At 43.3% G+C, this 26,253-nt stretch overlaps 2 protein-coding genes across 3 annotated transcripts; both read right to left on the bottom strand.

The window, feature by feature from the left end:
* Nucleotides 1-5,756: 5,756 nt before the first annotated feature.
* htra3a (HtrA serine peptidase 3a) lies at nucleotides 5,757-12,641 on the bottom strand. Of its 2 annotated transcripts, none has more exons than XM_062554598.1 (10): nucleotides 11,995-12,641; nucleotides 10,268-10,367; nucleotides 9,928-10,150; nucleotides 8,829-9,023; nucleotides 8,434-8,466; nucleotides 8,203-8,317; nucleotides 7,898-7,963; nucleotides 7,096-7,153; nucleotides 6,692-6,787; nucleotides 5,757-6,462 (listed from the first exon to the last, which is right to left on the bottom strand). In XM_062554598.1, the coding sequence occupies exons 1-10, from the start codon at nucleotides 12,410-12,412 to the stop codon at nucleotides 6,294-6,296; spliced, it is 1,473 nt and encodes a 490-aa protein (XP_062410582.1). In that variant the 5' UTR covers nucleotides 12,413-12,641; the 3' UTR covers nucleotides 5,757-6,293. The 2 variants fall into 2 exon arrangements, with proteins under 2 accessions (XP_062410582.1, XP_062410591.1); XM_062554607.1 differs by having other exon boundaries at nucleotides 10,268-10,372; nucleotides 11,995-12,133.
* A 1,896-nt stretch (nucleotides 12,642-14,537) lies between these two features.
* pi4k2b (phosphatidylinositol 4-kinase type 2 beta) lies at nucleotides 14,538-25,352 on the bottom strand. Its single transcript, XM_062520501.1, has 10 exons — nucleotides 24,818-25,352; nucleotides 20,200-20,351; nucleotides 18,897-19,097; nucleotides 18,617-18,748; nucleotides 17,886-18,039; nucleotides 17,531-17,595; nucleotides 17,224-17,323; nucleotides 16,445-16,578; nucleotides 16,273-16,332; nucleotides 14,538-15,760 (listed from the first exon to the last, which is right to left on the bottom strand). Exons 1-10 carry the CDS (start codon nucleotides 25,155-25,157, stop codon nucleotides 15,587-15,589), a joined length of 1,512 nt encoding a protein of 503 aa, XP_062376485.1. The 5' UTR covers nucleotides 25,158-25,352; the 3' UTR covers nucleotides 14,538-15,586.
* Between the last annotated feature and the right edge of the window lie 901 nt (nucleotides 25,353-26,253).

Here is a 26,253-nt window from a genome sequence, read left to right as displayed (position 1 = left end):
CCACCACCACCCCCCCTGTTCCCGGCGCGTCCGCTGCCCAGCAGAGAGCAGTGCAGGACAGGGAGGCGAGCGGCGCACACAGGCTGCTCGGGGCCACTGGGAGGGTTTTAGGCACTGGTGCGTGGGCGGCCAGCAGCGATAGGAACAACGCGGCCTTCTCCCACCCCGCTGCTGGAGACTGAGGGGGGGCAGCTGCTCCTCTCAAAGCCCATAGCTGCATCATCACTGTGTGTGTGTGTGTGTGTGTGTGTGTGTGTGTGTGTGTGTGTGTGTGTGTGTGTGTGTGTGTGTGTGTTCTTGTGACTAAACACTGAAACATGCACACATAACTCATGGACCTGAAAGCACAATATGTGTGTGTGTGTGTGTGTGTGTGTGTGTGTGTGTGTGTGTGTGTGTGTGTGTGTGTGTGTGTGCTTCCCAGCACACAGTCTGAAACGATTTTCCTGTGTTACTGTTCAATCTGGATGAGGACAGGATCCGTTGCTCAACAAAACCCCTTTTTACTGGTGTCGAGGGGGGCTTTGTCAGACTGCCAGGACAGTTAAACTAATGTACACCACATTCATGCAAAATACTCACTGTCATGTTGACTCTAAGGAAAGACTCTTTTTCCAGTTATCCATTGGTCCAATATGTGAATGTACACTGTCCTACAACTGTAATTTTTAAATTTGTTGAAATTGCCCTATACCAATAAAATGTTGATAGGCCTAGATGTATTTCACAAACGTTTTGGCTGGGAAACGAGTCATTTTTCCACATGTTTGTAATAGTAAAAAGATGGGTGCACACATGCAATAAAGCGAGTGGGGAAAAAAACTAATAAGCTAAACTATGGAGGGAATTTGCCACGTTTGAAAACATGTATCAAACCCTATAACGCCATCTAGTGATCGTCAAATAAAAAACAAAATTTCTTAGATTACCTAAACTAGCCGCTAGATGGCAGTCTTTCAACATGTTTCATTTATTTGTACCATTAATGCGTTATTAACTATTAAATATTAAGTAAAATAACAGTTACTACTGTTGTAGTCTACATACATGTATAACTCTGATAACAACATAATGTTCATATATTGTAAATAAAACTAAAAAGAGAAGAGAGGTAAGGACAAGGCAGAAGTGCTAACATTAACAAGAGAAGGGGGGCATGCCTTTAATTAATATGATGTATAGAGTGATGTAGTATGTGATGTGAAGATGCCCCTCAGAGGAATCCCAGGGTGACTATAAACAAGGGTTCATGCATCAGGCCTTAATGACACAGGCTGCACTCCCCATCAACAAAGCTAGTGTAAACTCATGTGAATGTGCTTTGGCAGCAACAACACATTCTGCACAGTGCCTAGAAATGTCCATTCACCAGTCTGTACACACACATTTGCTCCCCCTCTCTCTCTCTCTCTCTCTCTCTCTCTCTCTCTCTCTCTCTCTCTCTCTCTCTCTCTCTCTCTCTCTCTCTCTCTCTCTCTCTCTCTCTCACACACACACACACACACACAAACATACACACACGCACGCACGCATGCACACACACATGCACACATACATACATAAACAATGCAGAAAAAGTGAGCATGGGATATACAAGGAATATACAGTATTTGAATATAGATATTATATACCAGGAATAAACTTGCTCCATAATGGGTCTCACTAAAATCAGTTGGAGGCTTTCCCATCACATAGATATAATCAAACAAATGTTGCTGAGACTACGTAAGATTCTCACAGCCAAACAAGCTGAGTGAGTCAGTGTCCCTCTAAACCCAGGAAAGGCCTGGGGCATTGGATCATCTGTCCTCTCCATCCAAACACATCTCTGGGTGACATCCATGACCCCCACAGTAGAGGGCTGGCTGTGTCCCTCTGGGAAGAGTTTACTGATACACTCCCACACTGGTCAACATGGCCACTGTGGTGTTTGGGGCTGACACAGGGACACCAAATGGTGTGCTGCACAGAGTCTGAGTCTCTCCCCTCCTCTCCTCTCCTCTCCTCTCCTCTCCTCTCCTCTCCCCTCCTCTTCTCCCCTCCTCTCCACTCCTCTCTTCTCTTCTCCTCTCATCTCCCCTTAACCCTCCTCTCCTCTCCTCTCCTCTTCTCCCCTCCTCTCCACTCCTCTCTTCTCTTCTCCTCTCATCTCCCCTTAACCCTCCTCAACCCTCCTCTCCTATCTTCTCTTCTCCCCTCCTCTCCTCTCTCCTCTCTCCTCTCCCCTCTCCCCTCTCCTCTCCTCTCCTCTCCCCTCCTCTCTCTTCCTCTCCTCTTCTCGCTTCACCTCTCCTCTCTCTTCTTCTCTCCCAGCGACTACTCAGTCTGCTCGTCTGTGTACATGTCACCCATGTCAGCCAACTTTTCCACAACACTGGAGTCTTTCTGAGAAATCAAGTTACTGAAACATTCCACACACTATACGACACGCACACTCAAGCACAGTGTTACACACACACACCACACGCACAGAGAGAGAGAGAGAGAGAGAGAGACGGGCACGCACACACACAGATACACACACACACACACACACACACACACACACACATATACACACACACACACACACACACATATGTACACACACCTTTTAAGGGAAAGGTCTAATAGCCGTTGCGGATGTGCAGCTTGGTCTGGTGCTTTCATCCAAGTGGAGAACAGGAACAAAAAGCCTGGGAGCTCTGTAAATGGAGTCGAGAATCACTCACACTCCGTCTGTTTGGGTTCAGCCAAAGGAAATAAACTGACCCGATTTAAAATTGGAAACAGCAAGCAGGAGACATAACCACATGAGAGACACAGGACTTGTAGGGCTTTGGCACACCACCACTGACCATGGGAGGGTCAGGAGAGACAGGCAAGGGAACAGACAGACGGAGATGAGGGAAGGAGAGAGTTAGCTTGACCGGATTAAGGAGAGGAAAGGAGAGAGAGTAAGCTTGACAAGATCGAGGAGAGGAAGGGAGAGAGTTAGCTTGACAAGATCGAGGAGAGGAAGGGAGAGAGTTAGCTTGACAAGATCGAGGAGAGGAAAGGAGACTTAGCTTGACAGGAGAGGGAAGGATAGACTTAGCTTGACAGTGGCTGGGTCCCGGGAGCGTTTTCACTCTTGAATGTGTGTGCAAGGTGAGGGTTGTTGCTTGTGTTTTTGTATTTTTGGTTGTGTAAGTTGCCATGGAAACTGGTTTGATACAGGCTTCACAGTGAGTCCAGGTGGACGCCTGTGAGAGGGTTGGAGAGAGTAAAAAAACTGATGACACTTAATAATCTCAGAGGAGAAATTAATTTCCCCTAGTTCCATTATGTGTTTGTTTAGCTTATAAAATTAAATTTATGAGCTGCAACTTGCGTGATATGTCAGTATATTTACATATCAAGAAGACATTCAAGGAAAGCCGCCCAAAATTAGTCATTGTAATGATGCAGCTGTAGCAGCAAGTTAAGCAATCATAAGATTGGGCTTCAATTTGGCCTATAAAGAAATGAAACTCCCTCTATCCAGACTCATTGTGATATTATCTCCTGTCATGTTTTAAAATGATGTCTCCGTAATATTAAACAGCTGAAACGTGATTAATGGCATTAGCTTTTTATGTGCTGTGTGTGAGTTATGTGTTTCCTACCTCACCCGTGATCCATGGGGATGCGGAGTTGTTCACTGATATTTATATTACCAATATGAAATGCATACTACGAACTGAAAGTGCACTGTGAGTGTACAGACTTCCCTGCTCTACCTTGAAAGGAAAGTGAAACAGACTAAATTCACAATCTCAAGTCTGGAGTTGAGTCTGAGCTGCACCAGAATGTGACATGTTCTTAGCCATGCGTGCATCTTTCCACCGTCTCTCTCTCTCTTCGACAGGAAAATCTGTTTTGTTGCATCATTCCTTGCGTGTATAGACAAACCAACTGCATTTTTGTGTGGGTCAGTACATTCAGGCTTGTGTTAGATTCCACCACTCTGTCCCGGTCACACCTTCCTGCGGTACTTGGCATGAGGACACCTGCACGGGCCTTGCCAAAGCCACTGGGAAAACAGGCTTGCTGAAGAACAAGTTTAAAGAGAAATCCAAAAACCCTGAAAGTGGAATCAGCATTGAAGGAGAACCTTGAAATGGACCAAATGTGTCAAATAAAGCAAGAACTAAACTGTTCCTCGTCAGTTTCAGATGTAATGTACAGGTGCTGGTCTGTAATTAGAATATCATGAAAAAGTTTATTTATTTCAGTCATTCCAATTCCAGTCAAAACGTGAAACTTGTCATGTATACATTCATTCCACACAGACTGATATATTTCAAGTGTTTATTGCTTTTAATTTTGATGATTATAACTGACAACTAATGAAAACCCCAAATTCAGTGGCAACTTGTTAATGATATATGACCAGCACCTACAGTATATTTCAATAAATCATACTAACAGGAAATGTATAATGTCCATTATCCCTTATAAATACCTTATAATAGAGAATCTACATTAAGAATGTAGAGATTATAAACTCAAACACATTGGAAATTAGTCTTCTCCAATCTGTGTGTGTCTGTTGGCAGGTGAGAGAGTGAGCCAAGTGTGTCTGTTTGCTTGTGAGAGCAAGTGTGTCTGTTTACATGTGAGAGTGAGTGTGTGTGTTTGCATGTGAGAGTGAGTGAATGTGTTTGACAGGAGAGAAAACTAAGCCACAGTAGAAGAGCCCAGGGAAGCAATGCAAACACTGAGTTTGTGTTCACTGGCTGATGAGATACAGCTGTGGGACTCGCTGAGCCTCATCCCCTACATGCAACACACACACACACACACACACACACACACACACACACACACACACACACACACACACACACACAAACTGCCTTTCATTTTTAGTGACTTTGCTCAGAGCATTGTCTTAGTTAACAATTTAAGTGTGTGTGTGAGTGCATCATAAACATGATATGTGAACAGCAGTACATTGTCAGAGATGCTCATGTCAACAAAGTGAGTAAAGTCCATATTTGCTTTTTATGTATCCAGAGAGTTGCCCCTCTCAGCTTCTCTGTATATACTCCATCACCATGCAGATTTGCAGTACGTTATTGAATACAAATAGCCTACAATGTGAAAATGTCCCTGTTTGTCTCTATCATGTTTAATTCCGCTGTTCACTCCTTGCTGTGTTTATGTGCATTGTAAAAAATTACTGTCTGAAAAGCCTGAGATTCATACAGTGGACTGTTACAACAAGAGAACTACACTTTTATTTTCTTTGCTCTCCACACTGTCGTATGAACCCAGTCATTTCCTACACCCAAAATGGCTTGAATGGTGACTCCGTTACTTTCTCGTTCTGACCCAATATGGCCTGAATGGTGACTCAGTTTCCAGCTTCCTCATTCTTACCAGGGATAATAGGGGGAAACTCATCCCACAAACATGGCTACATCCCAGTTTCTTTCCTTCAAAAGACTTATTGAATGTATTTCACATTGCTGTTGAGACCATACTTTGGAATAGCTGCCAATTAAATGTCACTTATTCATCTAGACTTTCTCTTCAAATTATTTGTGTGCAATTCATGAACTATCTTTAGCAGTGTAGAATAAGGAATATGGATTTGCAATGTTAATGTTTAATGTTAGAAAAAAGTCTGCATTCAAAGCACTCTTATCCATGTGTCTATGTCAGTGTATGCAATTCAACTCACAGCTACTCTCAGCTGTACTAAACCATAAGTATTAAATGCATTTGGTATAATATGTACTGTACCAGTTTCAGAGCGTTGTTTGATTTGACGTAAACAACAGCAAGGTCAAGTCTGACTGCAGCGATCACACTGCAGGGTTCACCATGATTTTTCAGATGTGGCACACCTGCCCTGGTTTGTTAACTACAAGCTACATTTTATTTTATGCACATAATGACTGTATGACAACAACAAAAATATTTTACAACTTATTTTCAACTTCAGAATGACATCTTTAGGTTTATCTGGCAATGCCAGATATCGTCACAACAAAACACATCAGCTCAAGAACAGCAGTTATGAGACAGATTTCCATACAGTCCATCTGCGTGTGGTATCAACATAGATATGGCATCATCCAACCCTTCAACCATCATGAGAAAAAAGAGCCGGCCATTTAATCCCACTGATGGTGTTCCGGCGCTGTGGATGGTCATCCATTTGAGCACACTTACACCTAAACACAGATATCTAATATCTGATTTGAGACCAGTCTTGTCTATATGTTATGGATGGTGAATGTAAGGGCTAGCTCAGCAGGCCAGGGCAGACAGAGGGTGCCCGTTTACTGCATGATGACATGGGGCTCCAAGTTGAAGAGGAGGTCGTCGTTGCCCCGCCGCACCTCCAGCAGAAGAGGGTCGTCACCGAGCAGGGCCTCCTGAAGATCCTCCGTGCTGGTCAGCGGCCGTCCGTTCAGCGTCACTATGATGTCACCGCTCTCGATACCGCCACTGAGGAACGTTGTTAAGAGAGACAGACGCAGGGCACACACACAGACACAAAGAGTTTGAACTTCTGTGTAAAAAAGGTAAACACGTCACTATTTAGTCTCGCTTAAGCTGCCCGTAACTGAAGATCGTGACCCAGTGCTGGAACAGTCAAATGCAAATGTTTGCGCCCACCCCCCCCGTTACAGTGTTGGATGTGTTAGAGAGCCGTCTGAAATAGGATGTACTGTACTTCTGAGCTGGTGAGTCTGGTAAGACTTCGTGCACCAGGATTCCACGGCTGACATCTGGAAAGTCGGAATTCTGCTGCCTCAGCTCTTCTGCTAGACTGCAACGACCACAAAAAAAGCTCCATGTTAGTTCACAGTTGCACACACTGCAGTGAGAGTGCAAAAGAGCAGAGGAATACAGAAATGTAGATGGCGAGATATATTTAAGATGAGTTTCCAACAAATACAAAGCACTGTGGTGCCATACAGTATTCAAATTATCACGGCTATCAAGGCTTTGCCAGTCTAAGGCAAGACAACATTGGACATATCATGTGGACCCGACTTCTCCTAAATAGTGGTTGAGTCTCTCATTCCCAACTGTGTTAGTGAATACATGCTGGTAAATGTAACGCTCAAAATGTACCTTTCAGTGATGGTGATCATTCTGATGCCAATGTATCTCTTTTTAGTGCCTTGCAACTCTGTGGAAATAATACAGACATGGTCCATTATGACAGCATCCAAAAGTACAAGCCATAGGAATGATTAAAATGATCCCAAGCTTATAAATAATGAACACCAGGAAGTGAGCAAAAGAATACTTTTGAATGATTTCATTTCATTTCCACTTTTTTTTCCACTCCATAAAAAGTAGTGTACATTCCTTCTTAGGAGCTGAGTGCTTTACAGCCACTATAAGCTGTCTTGCCTAATGCCTAAATCATCCCTCAGTAAACGCATGAGCCAACCACAGTAAGTTGCATGCCAGAGTAGATCCTTTTGATAATATAGAGGTGTAGGACTGCTACCAGTGATTCACAGCTCTTAGCTAAGTGGAGCCAAGATTACAATTTATAATACACCGTTCCCTACACTTCTACGTCCAAGGAATTAGAATTTCTCTTTAACTGTTGCCAAGCACACAGTGCTCACTGGAGTTCAGAAAGGCACTTCAGTATCGCAAATCCCCCATACTCTGTGTTAGTGTACATTCAGTTGGCAGCATGCAATGTTGCAGTGTGTGTGTGTGTGTGTGTGTGTGTGTGTGTGTGTGTGTGTGTGTGTGTGTGTGTGTGTGTGTGTGTGTGTGTGTGTGTTGTGTTGTGTTCTGATGATGCATGTTACTTCAACAAAGTAATTTCCTTTAAAGGATTAATATAGTATCAATCAATCAATCAATCAATCAATCGTACAGAGATGCACCAGAGGAGCTCAGCGGCCCTCACCTGAATCAGACACCACGGGCTGAAGCTGCAGGCTCTGGGAGTAAGTCCTAAATATCCTCTGCATGTCTGTTCAAAATGAGAGAGCACGAGTAGATGTGAGGTCCCCTGATCTTTCACAGCTAACGAACGATTGATTGTGTCAACAATATCTATAACAATGATTACTGTATGTTGAAGCAAAGTAACCTGACACACAATTTCAACCTTAACTTAACAGACTCTTCCATCAACAATGACAACGTTCAAAGTTTGTTTCTTCCAGTACTAGTGACATATAGACATATGTCCTATGACTGTGTGTGTACCTCTGTGATGTTTGTCTAGAGATTCATTAAGGAAGCGATTGATTCGATCAGAGGGGATGGCAAAGGATATCCCTGCGGTCACTTTCAGCGTGTTAATCCCGATGACCTCACCATCCTGTGATACCAAAATACGCATCATGCAAACATGTTTCATATCATAAACAATGCTGAATGGTTATCTTCATTTCATATGTTATAAACAATGCTGACTGGCTACCTTCAACTACTCACCAGGTTGACCAATGGGCCACCAGAGTTCCCATACTGCTCCCATCAGGATATTAGAGACACAAAGGGAAAAAAAGAGAGGGGGAAAAAACATGCTTTTCATTTTCTGTCATTTTTATATAGACAGAAATCCAGCCAATAAACAACACTGACATTAGTAAATAATATGCTTATACTGTAGTAATAAGGTTAACTGCTATCTAGTCTCCTCTGCATGTAGCTAGAATGTTACTCCTCATTTGTGTTAAGTCACTTGGACAAAAAGCATCTGCTAAATGAATAAGCATAAATGTAAATATTTCATAAACATATTCTCTTTTTATTGTATTATAGAACCCAAAGCCTTTTCTGCTTTGTCTGTCCTCATCATCGTGCACCATGCACAGGCTTTGGCTCACATTGATGATGGCATCTGTCTGGATGTAGTCCATGTCTGAGTCGTGGATGCCCAGCTCCTTTCCGTCTCGCTGCGCCGAGCTCACGATGCCCGTGGTGACTGTGTTCTGGAGGGCGAAGGGGCTGCCAATGGCAACCACAAACTCGCCAGGTCTCAAGTCGGTCGAGCGGCCCAGTAACAACACAGGCAGCTTTTTCTAAAAAGAGGGTGACAGGAAAAACAATCAAAAACCAAATCCTGAAAAGGGCTAAGACGAGAACGTAAGGAGAGTACAAACTACAGCAAATGACAAGTCTTTACTAGTAGATTAATGAGAGGAAACTCTTATCTGTCCCTATGTTTATCCAAACAACACAGCAGCCAAGTGTTAGACCTATCAGCATCTGGAGCATGTCACGGTAAGCAGATCCATATGTTTAGAGATTCAGGGAAAGCTCCAGTTTCTACATTTCCTGACATGACACCCGGCGGTTCCCACGTCTAAATGTAGGTCAGGCCACAACAGGAGTGAACATCAGGCGATGATTACGAGAGTGTCCAAGATGTCTAGACAGAAAAGGAGGGGGATCTAAACAAACCTAGAGAGAGTTTCTTCACCCCTGTACAATGGAAGCAGTGGGCTACGTAGATATGTACACAGTACATACACAGATCAACTACACAGAGTATCATCTTATGTTATTAAAAAGGGCCACATACAGTACAGAGGCTGTGGAGGCTCTGCCCAGAGAGCTGCCTACCAAATAAGGCAATAGCCTATGCTGCTGAAAACGAGCTTAGAGTTACGACTATATTGCAAACATGTGTGTAGTCCCTGTTAAATTTCTCTGCAGTTTAGGACCAGCCTTGATCACTAGAATTAAAGCACTGGAATACAACCTGTGACAGAACTGTAAACTGTACTAACTTCTTGATTTCACCTTATTTGACCTTTGATAGCCTTGGTCTACATGAGCTACAACAAACTGCTGATCTGCATGAGCTACCACAAATGGCTGCTTCTATCTTTATGACAAATCTGGTTTCCTACTGTGCTGACATGGGCACAGCCACATGTGGTTTCTCCAGTTGACAAACACCTCTGTGCGCAAGGACCTTACCACTGGGTCAACTTTAATCGTCGCGATGTCGGACTTTGTGTCCAGGTCTCTTATGGTGGCCTCGTAGATGCCCCCGTCGTGCAGCTGGACCCGTAAGTGCTGCTGGCCTGCTGCCGCGGCTGCACTGGTCACCACGTGTGCGTTGGTCACGATCAGACCGGACTCGGTCATGATGAAGCCGGACCCGCTGGACAGCGGCACATGGCGGCCAAACAGTGGGTGTCTTCAGGACAAAATAGAAAAGGGAAGAGGGGTTCAGTATACAGCATATATGAAGAATATACATGTACTCATTCAACAAATTCCTTTCTGTTGACACATCCAGTAAAATGCTCAGCACCTCAGGAAGAGTTCCACGTGCACTACCGCCGGAGCGATCTTCTCGACCACGTCTGCTATGAAGTTGAACTTGTATCTCGGACTGTTGGGGTGTGCAGGACCTATACTGGCAGAAAGAATTGCAGATGTTAATACTAATGTCACAAGAAGTTCAGTCGTTACAAGAGTCCTCTGCATGTTGGATGCATTAAACACCATGTAGAGAAAAACAGAGTTTATATGTTGTGACTATCTGTATAAATATCCCCACAAGTGTTTTCAAAAATGCATTATTTATATTTAATGGTGAAGTGAAGACATCTGATACAAATGGGGCCAGAACTTGTAACTTTTATTGTTTCTCCAAACTCAAGTAAGTTAAGAGCATGCACATAGTATAGATCACTGCAGTTACTCATGACTGTGATGGTAAAGTGATAGAGCTTTCACGTATAGATTTCTTAAAACAGGATGCATGACTTCAATGCCAAATGGATGACAATTATGAAGTATAGTTAGTACCATGATTTTCATATTAGCCTATTAAACTATTAGCCACGGCTTATACATCGTGCAAAATTTCTTCAGCATTGAGGTTAATATGCAGGGCAGTTAATATAGTATTAATATGCTTTTGTTTCTTTTAACTTGCATAAAACACTGTCCTGTGGCTTATACTCAATGTGGCTAATACACAGGAAATTGCTGTAGTATTAACTAATTAAATTGTGATCTTATGAGATACAACTTATGAGATACACCGCCCTAGGCCATTTCATTTGGCCTGATACACTAAATCTAGAGGGAGTCTAGCTTCACCCCACTGTCTGCACTCACACTTCAGCCACAGTGAATGTTCAGTGGGTACACCCACACACCGTTTAACTGGTGAAGCCCAACGCCCCTGATCTCAACTCAATTTGAACTGATATCGGATACAGCCATCTGATGTTACTGTAAGCAGGCATGACTGTGGTACATTTGAACTGATATCACGTCCAGCCATCTGATGTTAAGCAGGCATGACTGTGGCACATTTCGCTGAAACAGATGTCTGGAGATTATAGACAGCTTTTAACTCGAGAGGAAATGCACATCGTGCACACCCACAGAGACCTAGTCAGACCCAGGCCATGGCCAGAAGGTTTTGACTGACTTCAAAGACTGCACTACTGGGATCACACCACACAAATAAATGGGAAGTGTTTCCTCTCTTCTAGTCTTTCCCTACTGTATCAGGAGAGTTCTGGGAATTTCCTCTTGTGATACTGAGCACTTAATGTTGATTAAGTGATATTAAGGTTTTATCTCTTTGTCATACACCCAAGGCATGACAGGCTTGTGATTTGTACTCTCTATTTCTGTTCAATGTAGCGTGCAATGACACACCTGGTCCCTCCACTCCTGGCCTAGTTCGTGGAGTGAGGGAGTTTATATTATTCAATGAAATGGGAGAATGGCCTAATCAGGAATGAGTGTACTGTAGACTAACTAACTAACCAAATCCCAGTGCACTACATTCTTAGAGCTCCAAATCTGCTCCATATTTCCCCCAGTTAGATCACAAAGGTATTTTCACACAACAAATAGCTCTGCATGTAACCTGCATGCTGTAAGTGTAAACTGATAACTGGTAAGATAGCCTACAATTGGAATATGCTACTAAATCGAAGTAAGTTTGTAACTGGTAGACAGAGTAGACTAATTCCAAATTTAGCAGAACACAATACGCACAGCTCTTTAACTTACCTTTGCTGGGAGGTGTACAAGGTCCTTTATGTGCTGGTATTATAGCGGTCTTTCCACGCTGCAGAGCTTTACGGCTGGCCGCCTTCATCTTACACACATTCACATAGGTCTTTCCATCGCTGCCACATACCTTATGCCCAGTTTTGCATTGACAAATGCCCTTGGAGAGCCGCTTGCCGGCAGGATATTTACATTCGAGACCATCTCCACATGGCAAGTTGTCTCTCCGGCCGCAAAAGTCCCCCTCACCCAGGGTGCATACCAAGCAACAGTTGCACCGATCAGGCACATAGCCACTGGGGCAACTCGGGCTCGGACACTTGCTCACATCGCACCGGGATGAGCACTTGGCTTTCGGTTCGGCACTGGCCAGGTCATGCGCGAAAATCACAGCAGTGGCAAAGAGGAACACCTGCATCCTATGCGCAACTGACAGGGGTCAACTAATAATAGTGAGCCTCTCAATTCGATGTAAACTTGGAAAAAAAGACTTCTGGCCAACTGAGCAGCAAAGTTACAACATTTTTAAAATAATACTGTCCTGAATAAAAACTGTCTTTAGTTTAGTTTAGTTTTTCTTTAGACTTGTTCTGATAAAAAACAAACAAATTGAAAGCACGTCCGTAGCCTAATAACCTAATTGTAGACGTGCTCTGTCCCAACTAACCTCAGTGATGTTAGCTGGGTCCGCCTTAAATCTCACTCACCGGTCCAAAGCCTCTCTCTCTCTCTCTCTCTCTCTCTCTCTCTCTCTCTCCTCACGAAACGGTCCTCACGCTCCACCTAGTGGCGCACAGGCTGGCTACAGTAATCGTGCTACTGTCACATTTGGTGTAGGTCTAGTTACAGTAACATCGTCGTTACAGGTCAATGTGAAGCTACACAACCTTCTTTGTAAGGCTATTCTTTTTTTCATATGTAGCCTACAAAGCCGCAATTTGATGAGTATAGGCTACACATAGCAAACAGACGAGTCTTTTGTCCCAGACTGAGTCTCATTATGGGAGTTGGGAGTTGTGTCCCATGTCTACAGCTCAGGGGTTTCAGAGAATACTCGAGTAGCCCAATTCTGGGGACTGAGTGAGGACTGTATCTCCTTCCTCATTTGAAGCCCTCTGTGCAGTGTTCATTTCTTCAAGTTTTCTTCACAACCTGTCAGATAAAAGTGATTGGGATTGGACATGGGTGAGAGGCATTTCTGTCCTGTCCAAAAATCAAAACATTTGAGAACATTAAATAGGCTGTAGCCTACCATTGTTGTGAAATCAGTATTTGAAAATAACACGTTTCTTCAATCTCTGATGGCATAATATGATCATTGTGCGATTTATTACAATAAATGCTACAGTGCCATTAATTATGATTAGTTCATTATAATCAGTTATGATAAAATATGACACTGTATCTGTGAATGATTTGCCTTCTGGAACTCCATATCACTAGGGGTTGAAGCACCTTGGTTGACCTTAATAGCTACATGAGATGCTGCACACTCTTTTCTGAGGTGGCGTCATATGCCTTATTATGCCATTTTTCCAGTTAAATATGTACCCCTTTTGTAGCCTGGTCATGCCAACCTAGGTCTCCTTTCAGAGAGATGCTAGTCTGGAACACCATCGTTTACTAATGTTTCCATTGGTCAGTAGATTACCTGCCCAATCAGCGAGGAGAGGGGATGACGCTATAGTTTCGAAATTGAAATTGGCTGTGGTAAACTACAGTGGCAACACAAATTGTTTCCTGATGGCTAATGCTGTTTATTGTCAGTAGCCTAGGAAAGCCAAAGTAGGAAGCAATGTTAAGAATCCCTGGTCAATGTAATTGGTTGGGCTGGACCAATGATATCAAAGTATGGCTATATGTCACCCTTCACCAAGCATTGGGTTGGAAAGGTTTCCCAAACTTGAGTGACCTGACTATTCACTTTGTGAAGGAAATTGGCTTACCAAGCTTCCCTTTTTGCACATTTCTTCATAAAAATAACAGTGACAAACAGAAAGTATCAAAATAAGGCATCATGTTCTAAATGTATCTCAAGAATAACATTGTTATTTTTAAAGTTAGTGCGAGCTAGTAGTGAAAATCATTCTTTATTTGGTCTTTTTCAAATTACTCAATGGTACCAAGTCCATATGATGGACCATATGGCTTGTCACACAGGGATACATTCCGAACAGAATACACAGGTCTAGCTGCGCTCATGCCAGAAATAACTAATCGTGGCCGGCCAGTATTAGTATTTCAAGTTAATCATTAAGATTGTGGCAAACCAACCGGTGGGCCTAAGGCTGACGGGTGAACATTTCCATTAACTGCAGGAACGCACCAACACTGGCAGCACTGTCTGTCAGTAATGTGATAGTTATTGTGAATTGTCAATAATAGTACGTGTTTTGAGACAGTACACCCATTTGACAGCCACTTTAAGTGGGTGGAAGTGGACAAAAATGGACTGGAATGTGCATAAAAGACAACCAATCACATATATTTTTAAACCAAACCACAGCATAGAACACATGCATTTGTGTTAATGAACAGACAAATTCTTCAAATCGGCAATTTTATTTGATTTCAAGACACTAATATACAATCTTAATTTTACAATCATTGAATAGGAATAAAAAGTCCAAGATGCATACGTTGGTAGAAATGTGAAACCACTGAGAATCAGTCAACTCTGATCTTGGATAAGCTGTTGTCTTTACAGTAGGAGGCACAAGTACCCCATGTGTTTGTTTAATCTGTCAACTGTATCCAAATGTGTCCATTGACAAATACATTCAAGGTATGAAAAAACACCCCAGAATCTGCAGCGTGTCTTTGTACTGAAATGTTTGTAGGCCTAAGTCAAAAGTGTAAACTTGCAGTTACATTCATACACATTTCTTTCTCTTTTTTTTTAACTTCAAGTTTCTGTTAGCCACGATAGTCATTCTTCTTCTGTGTTATGAACTAAACTAATTTGGCAGTTGTGATGAGGCAGGCCAACATCCTGACCATCCTTGCATCCACATTCACCCCTCCCAAGAAACAAACAATTACAACAAAAATTCCCTTTGCCTCTTTCAAAATGGCCACCGCTAAGCACTGTCAGTACTATGCTGAACGAGAAATCTGGGAGAGGCTCAGACAGAAAAGAAAACTGCCCAGATATCTCAAAGTAAAGTGAAAAAAAAAAGTATGGACAATCACTCAAAATTGTCACATTATTTTCCTCTCAAGTCCACCCCCCAAACAGCTTCTGCTTATTCAAACTCCTACCCAAGACTTCACCACGTGTGCTTCACATGACATCTCTGGATAATGCCTTCTTTGAACTATTCTGCTGCAAGGTTGTGAAAGGACCTCCATAGAGCCCACATTACCATCCTCACCAGAGCCGCACCCTGAATGGACCTGCTAACGTAATCGCATATTGAAAATCCCCTAATGCATACTTAGGCAACACATTGATGATTGCTTAGGCAACAATAATAACAGTGCTATGCAGGCCAATGAAGGTGCTCAGCAATTCTTGCACGCTGTGCTCAAGAAAAGGTCCTTCCTCGTTCTCAACTCCACCCTCCAGCTCGGGGCCCCAGCGCCCAGGCATCTACCAGGAGGAGAAGAAGGGCCTCTTGCAGTGGAAGGTCTGGGTGAAGGCGTTACCCAGCTGCACCACGCGGCCCTGCCCGCCCCCGCGGCTCCTCTCCACCACCACCCGCGGCATCTGCACCAGCTGGATGGGGCTCTTCCCGTCCTTCAGGGCCTGCGCCAGGTTCAGGATCTGCAGCAGGAGGGGGAGAGGAGAGGAGGGGAGAGGAGAGGAGAGGAGGGAGGAGAGAAGGGGTAAGAGGAGAGGAGAGAAGGGGCAAGAGGAGAGAAGAGAGGAGAGAAGGGGCAAGAGGAGAGAAGAGAGGAGAGAAGGGGCAAGAGGAGTGGAGAGAGGAGAGAAGGGGTGTGTGGAGAGGAGAGAAGGGGTATGTGGAGAGGAGAGAAGGGGCATGTGGAGAGGAGAGAAGGGGCAAGAGGAGAGGAGAGAAGGGGTTAGAGGAGGAGGGAGGAGAGAAGGGGCAAGAGGAGAGGAGGGAGGAGAGAAGAGGTAAGAGGAGAGGAGGGAGGAGAGGAGGGAGGAGAGAAGGGGCAAGAGGAGAGGAGGGATGAGAGAAGAGGAGGGGCAAGAGCAGAGGAGGGAGGAGAGAGGTAAGGGGTGAAAGGGTTGTAGTGGTGCACACCCTCACATGAAGTTATTGTAAAAATCTGATGAAGTTATCATAAAATACAGACTAGGGGACTTACCTGTCCTCTCATGACAGACATCTGCTTTTCAAACATGGTTTTGTCAAAGCCTTTGTCTGTCTAAAATAAGAGAGAAAAATAATTAAATTAATTAATGAAAGAAAACTGGACAGACAGACAGACAGACAGACAGACAGACGATAGACAGACAGAGACAATTTTGTGCTCCTACCTTGAACATTTCGTACAGGTCCTCACAGAGATCCTGCACAAAATTCATGTCCGAGATGCGTGGGAGCACAGAGTCTCTGGTCTCCTGTGAAAAGGGCACTTTAGCCTGGGGCAACCATGCCCAGTGGAAGGGGTCTGATTACACAAAGACACACACACACACACACACACACACACACACGGCAGTGAGTTACGCAGGTTCACCTCAACAGCTGAGAATGTCTTTTTGCAATGTGATTCGAAACAGTGAATCACTTTCTACAACAAGGTGGTCATAAAAGAATGAAAGCACATGAGGGCGCTACCAAGTTCACCTTTATTGGCTATGGCTATGGCTATGGCTATGGTTACTGAGTGTGTTTCCAGGCACACTAAATAACTGATTAATATCGGGTTTTTGTAGTGATCTGGTCATTCAAGTGCTCACGTAAACGGAATAAACTGATATTCATTATCGGTTTACTGACGTTATCTTATCAGTTTATGAAAAATCTGTTTACCACACCTAGGCTTCTGTCAATATTCTGATTTCTCCGAGACATGCATACACTTTAAACTGATTATTCCAGTTACCTGATCATTGCCAATAATATATATTTTTAAGTGTACGTACATGTAAACATGCTCATTGGCTGAGATTGGTAAAGCTTTAGAGAGAGCAGAGCCCTACTACCAGAGGAATGCAACACAGAGCTGACAAAAGGCCACACCGCGGTGGCACAGTGGCACTGGTATGTGCTACAGGCATGGTGCAAAAACATGTCCACTGGAAACACTCACAAGCTCTCCATTCATCTGGGTGTTTGAAAGGGAAAGCCAGCCCATTGTCTATAGCGGCTATCTTGATGGCCGAGTCTTTTGTTGAGGCCCATTCGGAGTCCTTGAGGAGATGGAGTGGAGTCATGTTAAAATGTTAAAATATCAACAAACATCTGTGACATTTTGAACATCACACTTAACCTCGTCTGTCATGATCATGTACATTAACATGCTCAACAACAACAACAACAACAACAACAACAACAACAACAACAAAAACCACAACAACAAAAACCACAACAACAAAATGTCATGCCTTGCAGCTCACCTTTTCAGAGGCCTCTCCATCTCCGGGCTTCTCATACTTGATCAACCAGTTATCGTTGCCTCGGTCTACAGGAATTACACAGGAGGAGAACACAATGAGCTGCCATTTCTTAAGAAGAAAGACTATGACAAGGTGGCAACAATTCAATCTACGTCATTGTTCTTCGTTTTAAAAAGGGAGAAATTCTGAAATACACTTCACACATGCTTGGAGAACAAAGGATTGCTACAAAAGACTAATAGCGTGTCTAATCTGGCCAAGAACATTCTTTAGTCCACACAACATCAATTTAGTGGGTTTTGCTGATCAGAGGGAGACATGTAACATTAAACACAAGCAAAGTCCGCTTACAAACCTGTATTTCGAATGACATAATCCAACACCACCAGCCTCTCGAACTGGGACTGGAGCTGTTTCCTCATGTTCTCGGGGAGAGGCTCTGCTTCAAACTTCCTCAGCCAGTAGTCTGCTTCATGGTAGCCCTCCACAAAGAGCTGGAAGGAGCCCACCTGTAGAGCGGAGCAGAGCAGAGCCAGCAGAGACACGTCAATTCAGCATCATTAAGCACAAAGCCAGGGTACACAAAGCCATCATCTCTGCCCACGTTTGTTGGCAAATGACTACAGCATTAATAAAACACCACCTCTCTCAGTCTTTTGTTAGCAGATGTTTATCTAGCAGTAATGGGGCGAACGGCACAGTATTTACATTCCATTTTAGCCGTGGTTACAAAAGTCAGCTTCTTTTAACCCTTTTATGCAATATACACTTTTGAAAAACAAATATTTTCCATTTGTACAGTATATGAAGCAAGGAGAATGTCCACAATGTTATGTTCTATAGTGATGCAGTCTATGCTGTGTCTGATGAACTGAGAATAAACCTCTTTACAACATAATAAGTTGTTGGCCTTCAGCATCTTATGTAACAGAGGTACACAAAATTACCAATGGTTTCATCATGTTGGCCATGTTTGGTATCAAAGGGCACTGAGCACAGATAAGGGTGAGACGTGGCACAGTGACGGCATGGTTTGGAGTTCTGACTAGAGGATGATGAAATCTGGGTCTTATGCAGATGTGTTACCTTTGGAGGTAGGCCGATGCGGTGAAATCGACGACCTACTTTGGGAACTTTCTCAAGTGCGTACTTCTTGCCTCTCGATTTGGCCCGGTCAATGGCATTATAGTGAAAGGTCTCACTGACCAGATTAACCACCTGGACAAAAAAAAAAAAAGCAACAACTGAGAAAAAAAAAAAAAAACAAGAAAAAGAAACAACTGGAACAGAAATGACTACCAGTAACTGTTACCATGTACTAAAACTCTTTGAAGTAATCTAGCACCTTCTGTGAATAACAACCTACCTTGGTTTTGGGGACCACCTCCAGACCGAGTTTTTGGTCAACAAGAGAGGCCGCAGCCTCCGAGAGGTAGCCCTGATTGGGGATGAGGCAGCCTCGGCCAAAGCAGCAAGGACAGCACACCTTGTGGAAATATTTGGTCCATTTGGGGTTCAGGTGTCCGTAAGGCTCTTCTGACTTTGGTTTGAATACGCCAACAATTTTCTGTGGTGCAAAGTTATACAGAAAAAAATTTAAATAAAGTATCAGATACGTACAGAGTGACACAGGCAAAGTACTCATATTCTCAAGATCACAAGAACAATATTGCTGCAAACTCACTTTCTTTTAATACTAGAGAAAAGGCAGTTTATTGTCCGTGTGAGAATAGTTTTGTGGTTAGTCATTTACTACTTACTGTAATGGTGATGAGACCATCAATAACATTATCATCATACCAGTTTACCATAATCTTATCACTTCCATATCATTTCACACGTTTACAAATAAACACTGAGCTCACCAAGTTCACAGAGCTGCTGCATGCAACATGACTAGAAGCACATGACGTCTATTAGATTCAGCGTCAGCTCCAAAAGTGCTCCTCTGAGAAAACATTATTCACTCAAGAGTTGATGTGTGTTGCTCTGTAGCTCCACTGCACACTACCCTAAAGCCTAAGTCAAGCTTCACAGAACTGAATAGAAGCTGTAGCCGTGTTGCCCATGCAAGCTGCGTCTGTGCGGTCGGACATGTATTGTGCAGCTCAGTGTTTCATTCCAACAATTCCCATTATCTCCGGGAGAGCGTTCCTGGCACTGCTGTGGATCCATCACTGCAGGAAGCTATTAGAGAGACTAAGCCCTTACCAAATGCAGAAGCACGTAGGAGCAGAACATAATCAGTGATCACAGGAGGCAGGCAAGGGGATCAGCTACCTACGTGTTGCTCTCTGGACAACACTGGGTGCATGGCAAATGCAAACGACTCACACAAGAACATACCGACTGGCAGTGTTGATGTACAAAGGCCCCCCAACAGCTACAACACACCCTTTGAAAATCTCCAACACACACACACACACACACACACACACACACACACACACACACACACACACACACACACACACACACACACACACACACACACACACACACACACACACACACACACACACACACACACACACACACACACACACACACACACACACACACACACACACACACACACACACACACACACACACACACACACACAGGCTAATTTCGAAGAATTCATAGACATGGCTGGTGTGAAAAGTGGATTAGAGAAGAATCCTCACCCCCTTGGGGTCTTTAACAAAGTAACTCCCACTGGAACCCTGGGAAATGCGCTCAGGAAAGACTCCGTTCTCAATGGCCTGCTCCGCACGCTGGACAATCTCTGCAAAGGCTGGGTCCTCGGGGAAGTGGTTGAAGTCTCCGCTGCTGTTGCCTACCAGTGGACAGAAGATTGGAACTGTTAATAATGACCCAACAGTTGGCATAGGGGGGTTGGCGCATAGTGAGGAGGATGCACGTCGGGGTCTATTATTTACAGGACCAACTTTGAAGGGTTACCTTCATACTGTGTAGTGCTTACATTCTCAAACACAGTTCTCAGAGATACACCACACCACACACACACACACACACACACACACACACACACACACACCTCATGTGATCAAAATGGCTGTGAGTGAAAATTAGATCAGACGATAGAATTCAACTAGACCTAGAGCAGTTGTATTTTTCTTTTCCTGCTCAGTCAGCTGACCTGCCGGGAGGTCGGCATGCGTCCAATTAGAGAACGGAGGAACATGCCCTCAGGAAACAGGCAAGAGTTGAGGAGGAAACAGAGCAAGACACTTTGGATGCAGGTACAGAAAAATGTAGGTGTGGGTGTACAGAGGGAAAAAATAATGATAATAAAAAAGGGTGACAGCAAAGAAGAGGAGCAAGAGAGACAGAGGCAGACTGACAGACAGAGCTAATTGGAAGCATGGGAAAGTGAGATGTTCACCAGGTGTTAAGTAACAGCCCAGCCCATGCAGAGTTCAGACCGTTTCTGTTTAGAAGTGGAGCATATGCTAATGGCTCTTGATTAGTCATCTTCAGCAGCTGACAAGAGATAATGCCCAACTCACCTAAAGAAAGCAGACCAATAGAATTCCACTGAAGAATGAGTGCGTTTCCATGCACACTAAAAAACTGATGTGGGGTTTTCTAGTTATCTGGTAATTCAAGTGTGCTCATGTAAATGGAATACATCGATATTCATTGACGCTTTGCTGTCGTTACCGGTTTATGAAAAATCCATTTAACACACCTTGGTTTCTGTCATTCTGATTTCCTCGAGACACATACCTTAAACGGATTATTCCAGTTACCCGATCATTGCCAGTAATCGTTTTTTTCTTTTTAGTGTGCATGGAAACACGCTCACTGATCATAAACACCATTGCAGAATCATATTCTGAAATGCTGACCAAACTAAACCAGATATTCAAGCAAACTAAACACATTCAAACAAGTGCTTCCCTTAGTATCAAATGTTTCTGGCTGGCAGATGTACTAGGCCTATTTGCACTGCCTGCCCCATTTTAGATAAGAGACATTGGCTTATGTTCTATTTATGTGGCCTATTTAACAACCTCTGCATTGGTCCATGCCTTCAATGAATAATATCTACTGTAGTGTGCCTATGCAAGACACATAACTGGACTGTATGACTATGAAGTCCTCAGAAGCTAGGCTATAGCTTCAATGGATGGACCTTTCATTAGACACATTAATTAACCAAACAATACACAATGCAGCTATGTCAGGTGGATGTTCCCTCGATTTGTGATGAATTATAGATACAATTCATTTCTTTATTTCCTCCACAGGTTGCTCAAGAACACCCCATTCTGACCGGAGACTAGCTGCTGTGTGACATAACTGCTTGCATTGGGAACAAACTTTGTGGCAAGCAATGAATCACACCGCTGATGCATGGTCAATACAACGCAGTCAGAGTCTACGCCCTCCATGTTTACACGTGTCAATAACAAAGGTTCCTCCAAGGGTCATGTTGCACAAAGAGATTTATTCACCACAGTGTTCATCTCAATACACAACACTGGAGAGGTTCTGGTGCATATGCAGTGTCACCAGTATGGGATATTACTATTAGCCTAGTCAGGGCTGTATCTTTTTCCACCAAGGAAGTATGTGTGTGCGTGTGTGCGTGTGTATGTACGTGCCGGAGTAGGCAGCCACTTAGACTCAACTTGTGTGACCACTAACAAACACGTAAAGTTTTTACATGCAAAAAGAAAATACATATACGGTAAACAAGCCATGATAATCTTATCCACTTGAGCTCCCTCCCTCCCCCGTCCTCTCGGACAGTTCAACTGACCGGTCTGGTCCCGGCCCCCATTGAGCTGCATTAAGTCCATTACTCAAACAGAGAGCTGCTCAAATGGGCATTAAATATTCATTAGTGGGCTTATTCAGGCCAAGGCCACACTCCCTTTCTAATCCTCAGCATACAACTGACTAGGCTGAACCACAGTTTCTTCATGCAGGCTTTCTCCATTATCATGATAAGAGGATAAAAATACATAAACATAGGCTATATAATCATTCTATTACTCATAAAAGGCAAAATCAGTGGAATTCAGCCATTTGCATTGCTGGTGCTGCATAAATTCCCAGTGACACATTCCCTTTACAGGACGTAAAAGAATCGTCAACATAAGATAGGCCCAAGCAGTGGAATTCAACAAAGTATTCCCATCAGAGCTCTGACTGGAAGCATAAATATAATTACATAATATAATAATTGCCCTTTACAACCATTCATGCCAGAGAATGATACGTGTGGGTTGGGTGAAGCAAGATTAATAGGAAGGTGTGGCATATATTCTTAGCTCAACATCAACATTGAAATTCCAAACAAATTGTGCACTGACAACCTAGCCAGAGGAGACTGATGTGTTTAGGATGAATACTCTAGACAAGACTGATATTGCTACATGTCAATAGTAAAAGAAAACAAATATTTCTAATTGTAAAAAAATGGGACAAAAAGTGGTTTTCAAACATCAATAAATGAATGTGTTTACACAACCAAAAACCATATGATTTCTGCATTTAGGTCATCCTCCTTGTGTGACAGCTCACAGTTAAGCTTAGATTTGCCTTAAAACTACACTGCAGGATGTAAACACATTTAGGCATATATTTAAGTGAATAGCTTTGCCATCAACTTCACATTTTTGTTGACATGGTTTAGCGATCTGTCAAAGACAGTTAAGCATGCCGATCATTCCCATTTGCTTTCCGACCCAGCAAAAATGTAAGAAAAGATTTAATGGCAAGCAAAAACATTTCAAAACTGGACAAGTTAGCTGGGAGTGGGGATGACAATGTGTGACAAATGCTGGCAACACAAAAATGCTAGCAGTAATTTACAAATTGCCACAATTAAAAACAAGAAAATGGAACCTCCTAAATCTAAGCAATCTATTATCTACCAACTGTGTCATGCATTAATTTGACCTAGCCTATAATAGATAGATAGTAGATCTTATCAAGATTTAAGACATTCCCTAAGCTTTTTGCTGGCAAATTTGAGTCAACATATGCATACATCTTTCCACACTCTTATATGCTTGTATCTGGACACAGATTTGATGGGTCCCAAAGTGAAGAGACTGTACCCATCTGTCAGAGTATTTGGCTGCTTAGCACAGTTCTTTCATGCGTATCGAAGGCTTCATGAAACCTAGAACTCTTCATGGAACCTAGGGCTACTCATCGCAATCGCAAAATGAACCAAAGCAATTATCTAATCACAAATAGAGGTTTCCCTCACATCATGCTGCTCTAAACCTTATTATGTATTTGAGTTGATATTCAACAGCGTGCTTAAACAGGCTGCCCATCTAATGCTAAATATATAGGGAGCACTAGGCCTACAGCAGCTGCATCAAGGATCCACAATTGGCCTGAATCGAAAAGCATATGGTCCATCACAGGACACCAACAGGAGCATGGAGCCTACATGCAGATTTGAGATAAAGGGGGTTGAAACTGGATGCTGCCACGGTGCCTTTGGGTGCGGTCTGCTTGGCAGGTGAGGAAGGGGGTAAATCTGATCAAGCTCTGATGAATATTCTTACCTGATCACTGATCACTACTCTTCATATGTTGCCATATAAAAGTGGCCTGATTTTGAGATGGTGAATTGTATTTTCAAACGGACACCCAGTAGGCTATGTATCCCATCGCAGTGCTCAGAGGCTGTTTGTTTGTGTGCATGCATGTGTGTGTGTGTGTGTGTGTGTGTGTGTGTGTGTGTGTGTGTGTGTGTGTGTGTGTGTGTGTGTGTGTGTGTGTGTGTGTGTGTGTGATAAAGTAAATGATTAGACCATCAGGTGCATTGCACTAGTGGTCTACCATACAGTTAAATGCCAAGCATATAATGATAAAGTCAGACCATGTTGGGTTTCCATGGAAACGACCGCAGCTCTAGCTAGAGTTGGCTCTAATGTTACATGGTAGCAGGCTGTTCTCATATCATTCTGAAGGCTGTCTCTTTAACATAGCCCATTAACATTGTCTTTAACATTGAGCCAAATTACGTCTTTTAGACATATACTAACAGCTGTCATAGGACTGCAAAACATACGAATGTTTTCCACTATTTCCTGATGCAGTTACATCACAAAGAAGACCAAATGTTCATGAGGAAGACGACCAACGAGTCCACCCGTCAGTTAACGTTATGCTAACGGCGTAACTACACGACAGACACCTGGTGCTCATTGGCAAATGAATCAATCAGCTGGCCATTAAGATAATTTCATGGGTAGGCTGTGTGTCTGCCCCACCCCCTCCCGTTAAGTTAGGTTAGGTTAACATTACCTGGTGAAGCCAAATTCTCTCTATCCGAAGATGAGCTGTTCCTGTTCCGTCTCGAGCGTTTGTCTTTACCTCCTCGAGGTGATAGATTTCCGGCCGGACTGGGTAACAAAAGTGCTTCTTCGCCAGAGCCTTCTGCCTCAAGCTCAGTTAAAACACTTTCACACGAGTCCGAGATCCGAATAGCTCCTCCTGGATTTAAAGTCAACCCCAATGTGCATTCAGTTCGGCTCCTGTCAAACAATACCGACGAAACCACGGGCGAAGGAAAGTTGGGCTTTGCCTCCGATGCCTCCGCGCTGTCTAGCTCCTCGTTCTCGTTTGGATCACATTCTGCCATCATTGTTGCTGACGATTTTGGTTAATATCCAGTACAGTAACGTCCGCCTTTAAATTCTGATAAAAATGTAAAGCTCTTTTATAGCCCCATTTTCTGTACCTTTAGGTTACTTCGTTACCTGTACATTAACGTTAGTCGCTCACCCGCTAACGAAGGTTTGCACCCGTTTTCATGTCCACATCATCTGTCACCGACCGAGCTTCCTCTATTTACTGCGTCTGCGCAGTCCTTGGGGTAAAATACCTGATAACAATTTAAAGAGACAAACACCGCTTATAGAAGGCGTTGGTCTGTTGTTGAATGTCAGACATTCCTAGTGATGAAACAACATAGGCCTACTATTTACATGCGGAAAGGATTGTGTGTAGTAAATAAATATTTTAATACAGATTTAATAGAGTTCAAAATACCTGATAAGAAGGTCAAATAATCAAGGAACAAAACTGGCCATTGATGTGCCTATCACAATCAATGGATAGGCAATCCACCAATTAATCATTTGATCACATTATGGTTGGTTTGTGTTCTATCATTTGATTTGGTCACATGATTATGTTTGGTTGTTGATTGGCCTGTGGAAATTCCCCACTAAGAAATGTAACATTTCCGCTGAAATGTTTAGATAACCAAATAGATCTGGCAGAGCAGACCATTTATGCCAAGCCTTACTAGTCTGTCCTTCACTTGTATTGATTGAAATTGTCCATACAATAAAAGGATTCAAACAAATTTGTCCCATTCCATGAGGGGTTTCAATTTGATCTTACTTCTAAGCTCAAGTCACTTCTGCATGTGGTAAATGGCCTAAAGTCAGTCTGTCACATTTTGGCATGATCTACGTGATCCAGCTCTAGTGGGTGCATTGATGTTGGAGTCTCCCACTCAAGATGGTAATGGTGATGATAGTGGGCTTCAGAAATGTCCCCCTCACAGTCCAGTGTCAACTGTGGAGACCTTCAAGTTCCCGGGACAAGAATGTCTAGGGACCTGAAATTGGACTCACCTCTACTGTCCTTTACAAGGCTGAGAAGAGGGTGTACTTTCTGACCCAGTTCTACTGTCATTGAATCCGACCTGTCCTGTCTACTCTCCACAAAGA

Source organism: Sardina pilchardus, chromosome 2 (assembly GCF_963854185.1).
Source record: "Sardina pilchardus chromosome 2, fSarPil1.1, whole genome shotgun sequence".
Taxonomy (NCBI): Eukaryota; Metazoa; Chordata; class Actinopteri; order Clupeiformes; family Clupeidae; genus Sardina; species Sardina pilchardus.
Note: the sequence above shows the minus strand (reverse complement) of the source record. Positions and strands in the feature narration are given on the sequence as shown.

Coding starts and splice junctions, on each gene's coding strand:
- htra3a (XM_062554598.1), bottom strand. CDS start 12,412: ATGCAGGTGTTCCTCTTTGCCACTGCTGTGATTTTCGCGCATGACCTG. Junction 6,788..7,095: donor ATGATCACCATCACTGAAAG/GTACATTTTGAG, acceptor TGGTCGTTGCAG/TCTAGCAGAAGAGCTGAGGC. Junction 6,463..6,691: donor CCAGACTCACCAGCTCAGAA/GTACAGTACATC, acceptor AACGTTCCTCAG/TGGCGGTATCGAGAGCGGTG.
- pi4k2b (XM_062520501.1), bottom strand. CDS start 25,157: ATGATGGCAGAATGTGATCCAAACGAGAACGAGGAGCTAGACAGCGCG. Junction 20,352..24,817: donor AGAGAATTTGGCTTCACCAG/GTAATGTTAACC, acceptor GTCCACTGGTAG/GCAACAGCAGCGGAGACTTC. Junction 15,761..16,272: donor TGTCTGTCATGAGAGGACAG/GTAAGTCCCCTA, acceptor CTCCTGCTGCAG/ATCCTGAACCTGGCGCAGGC.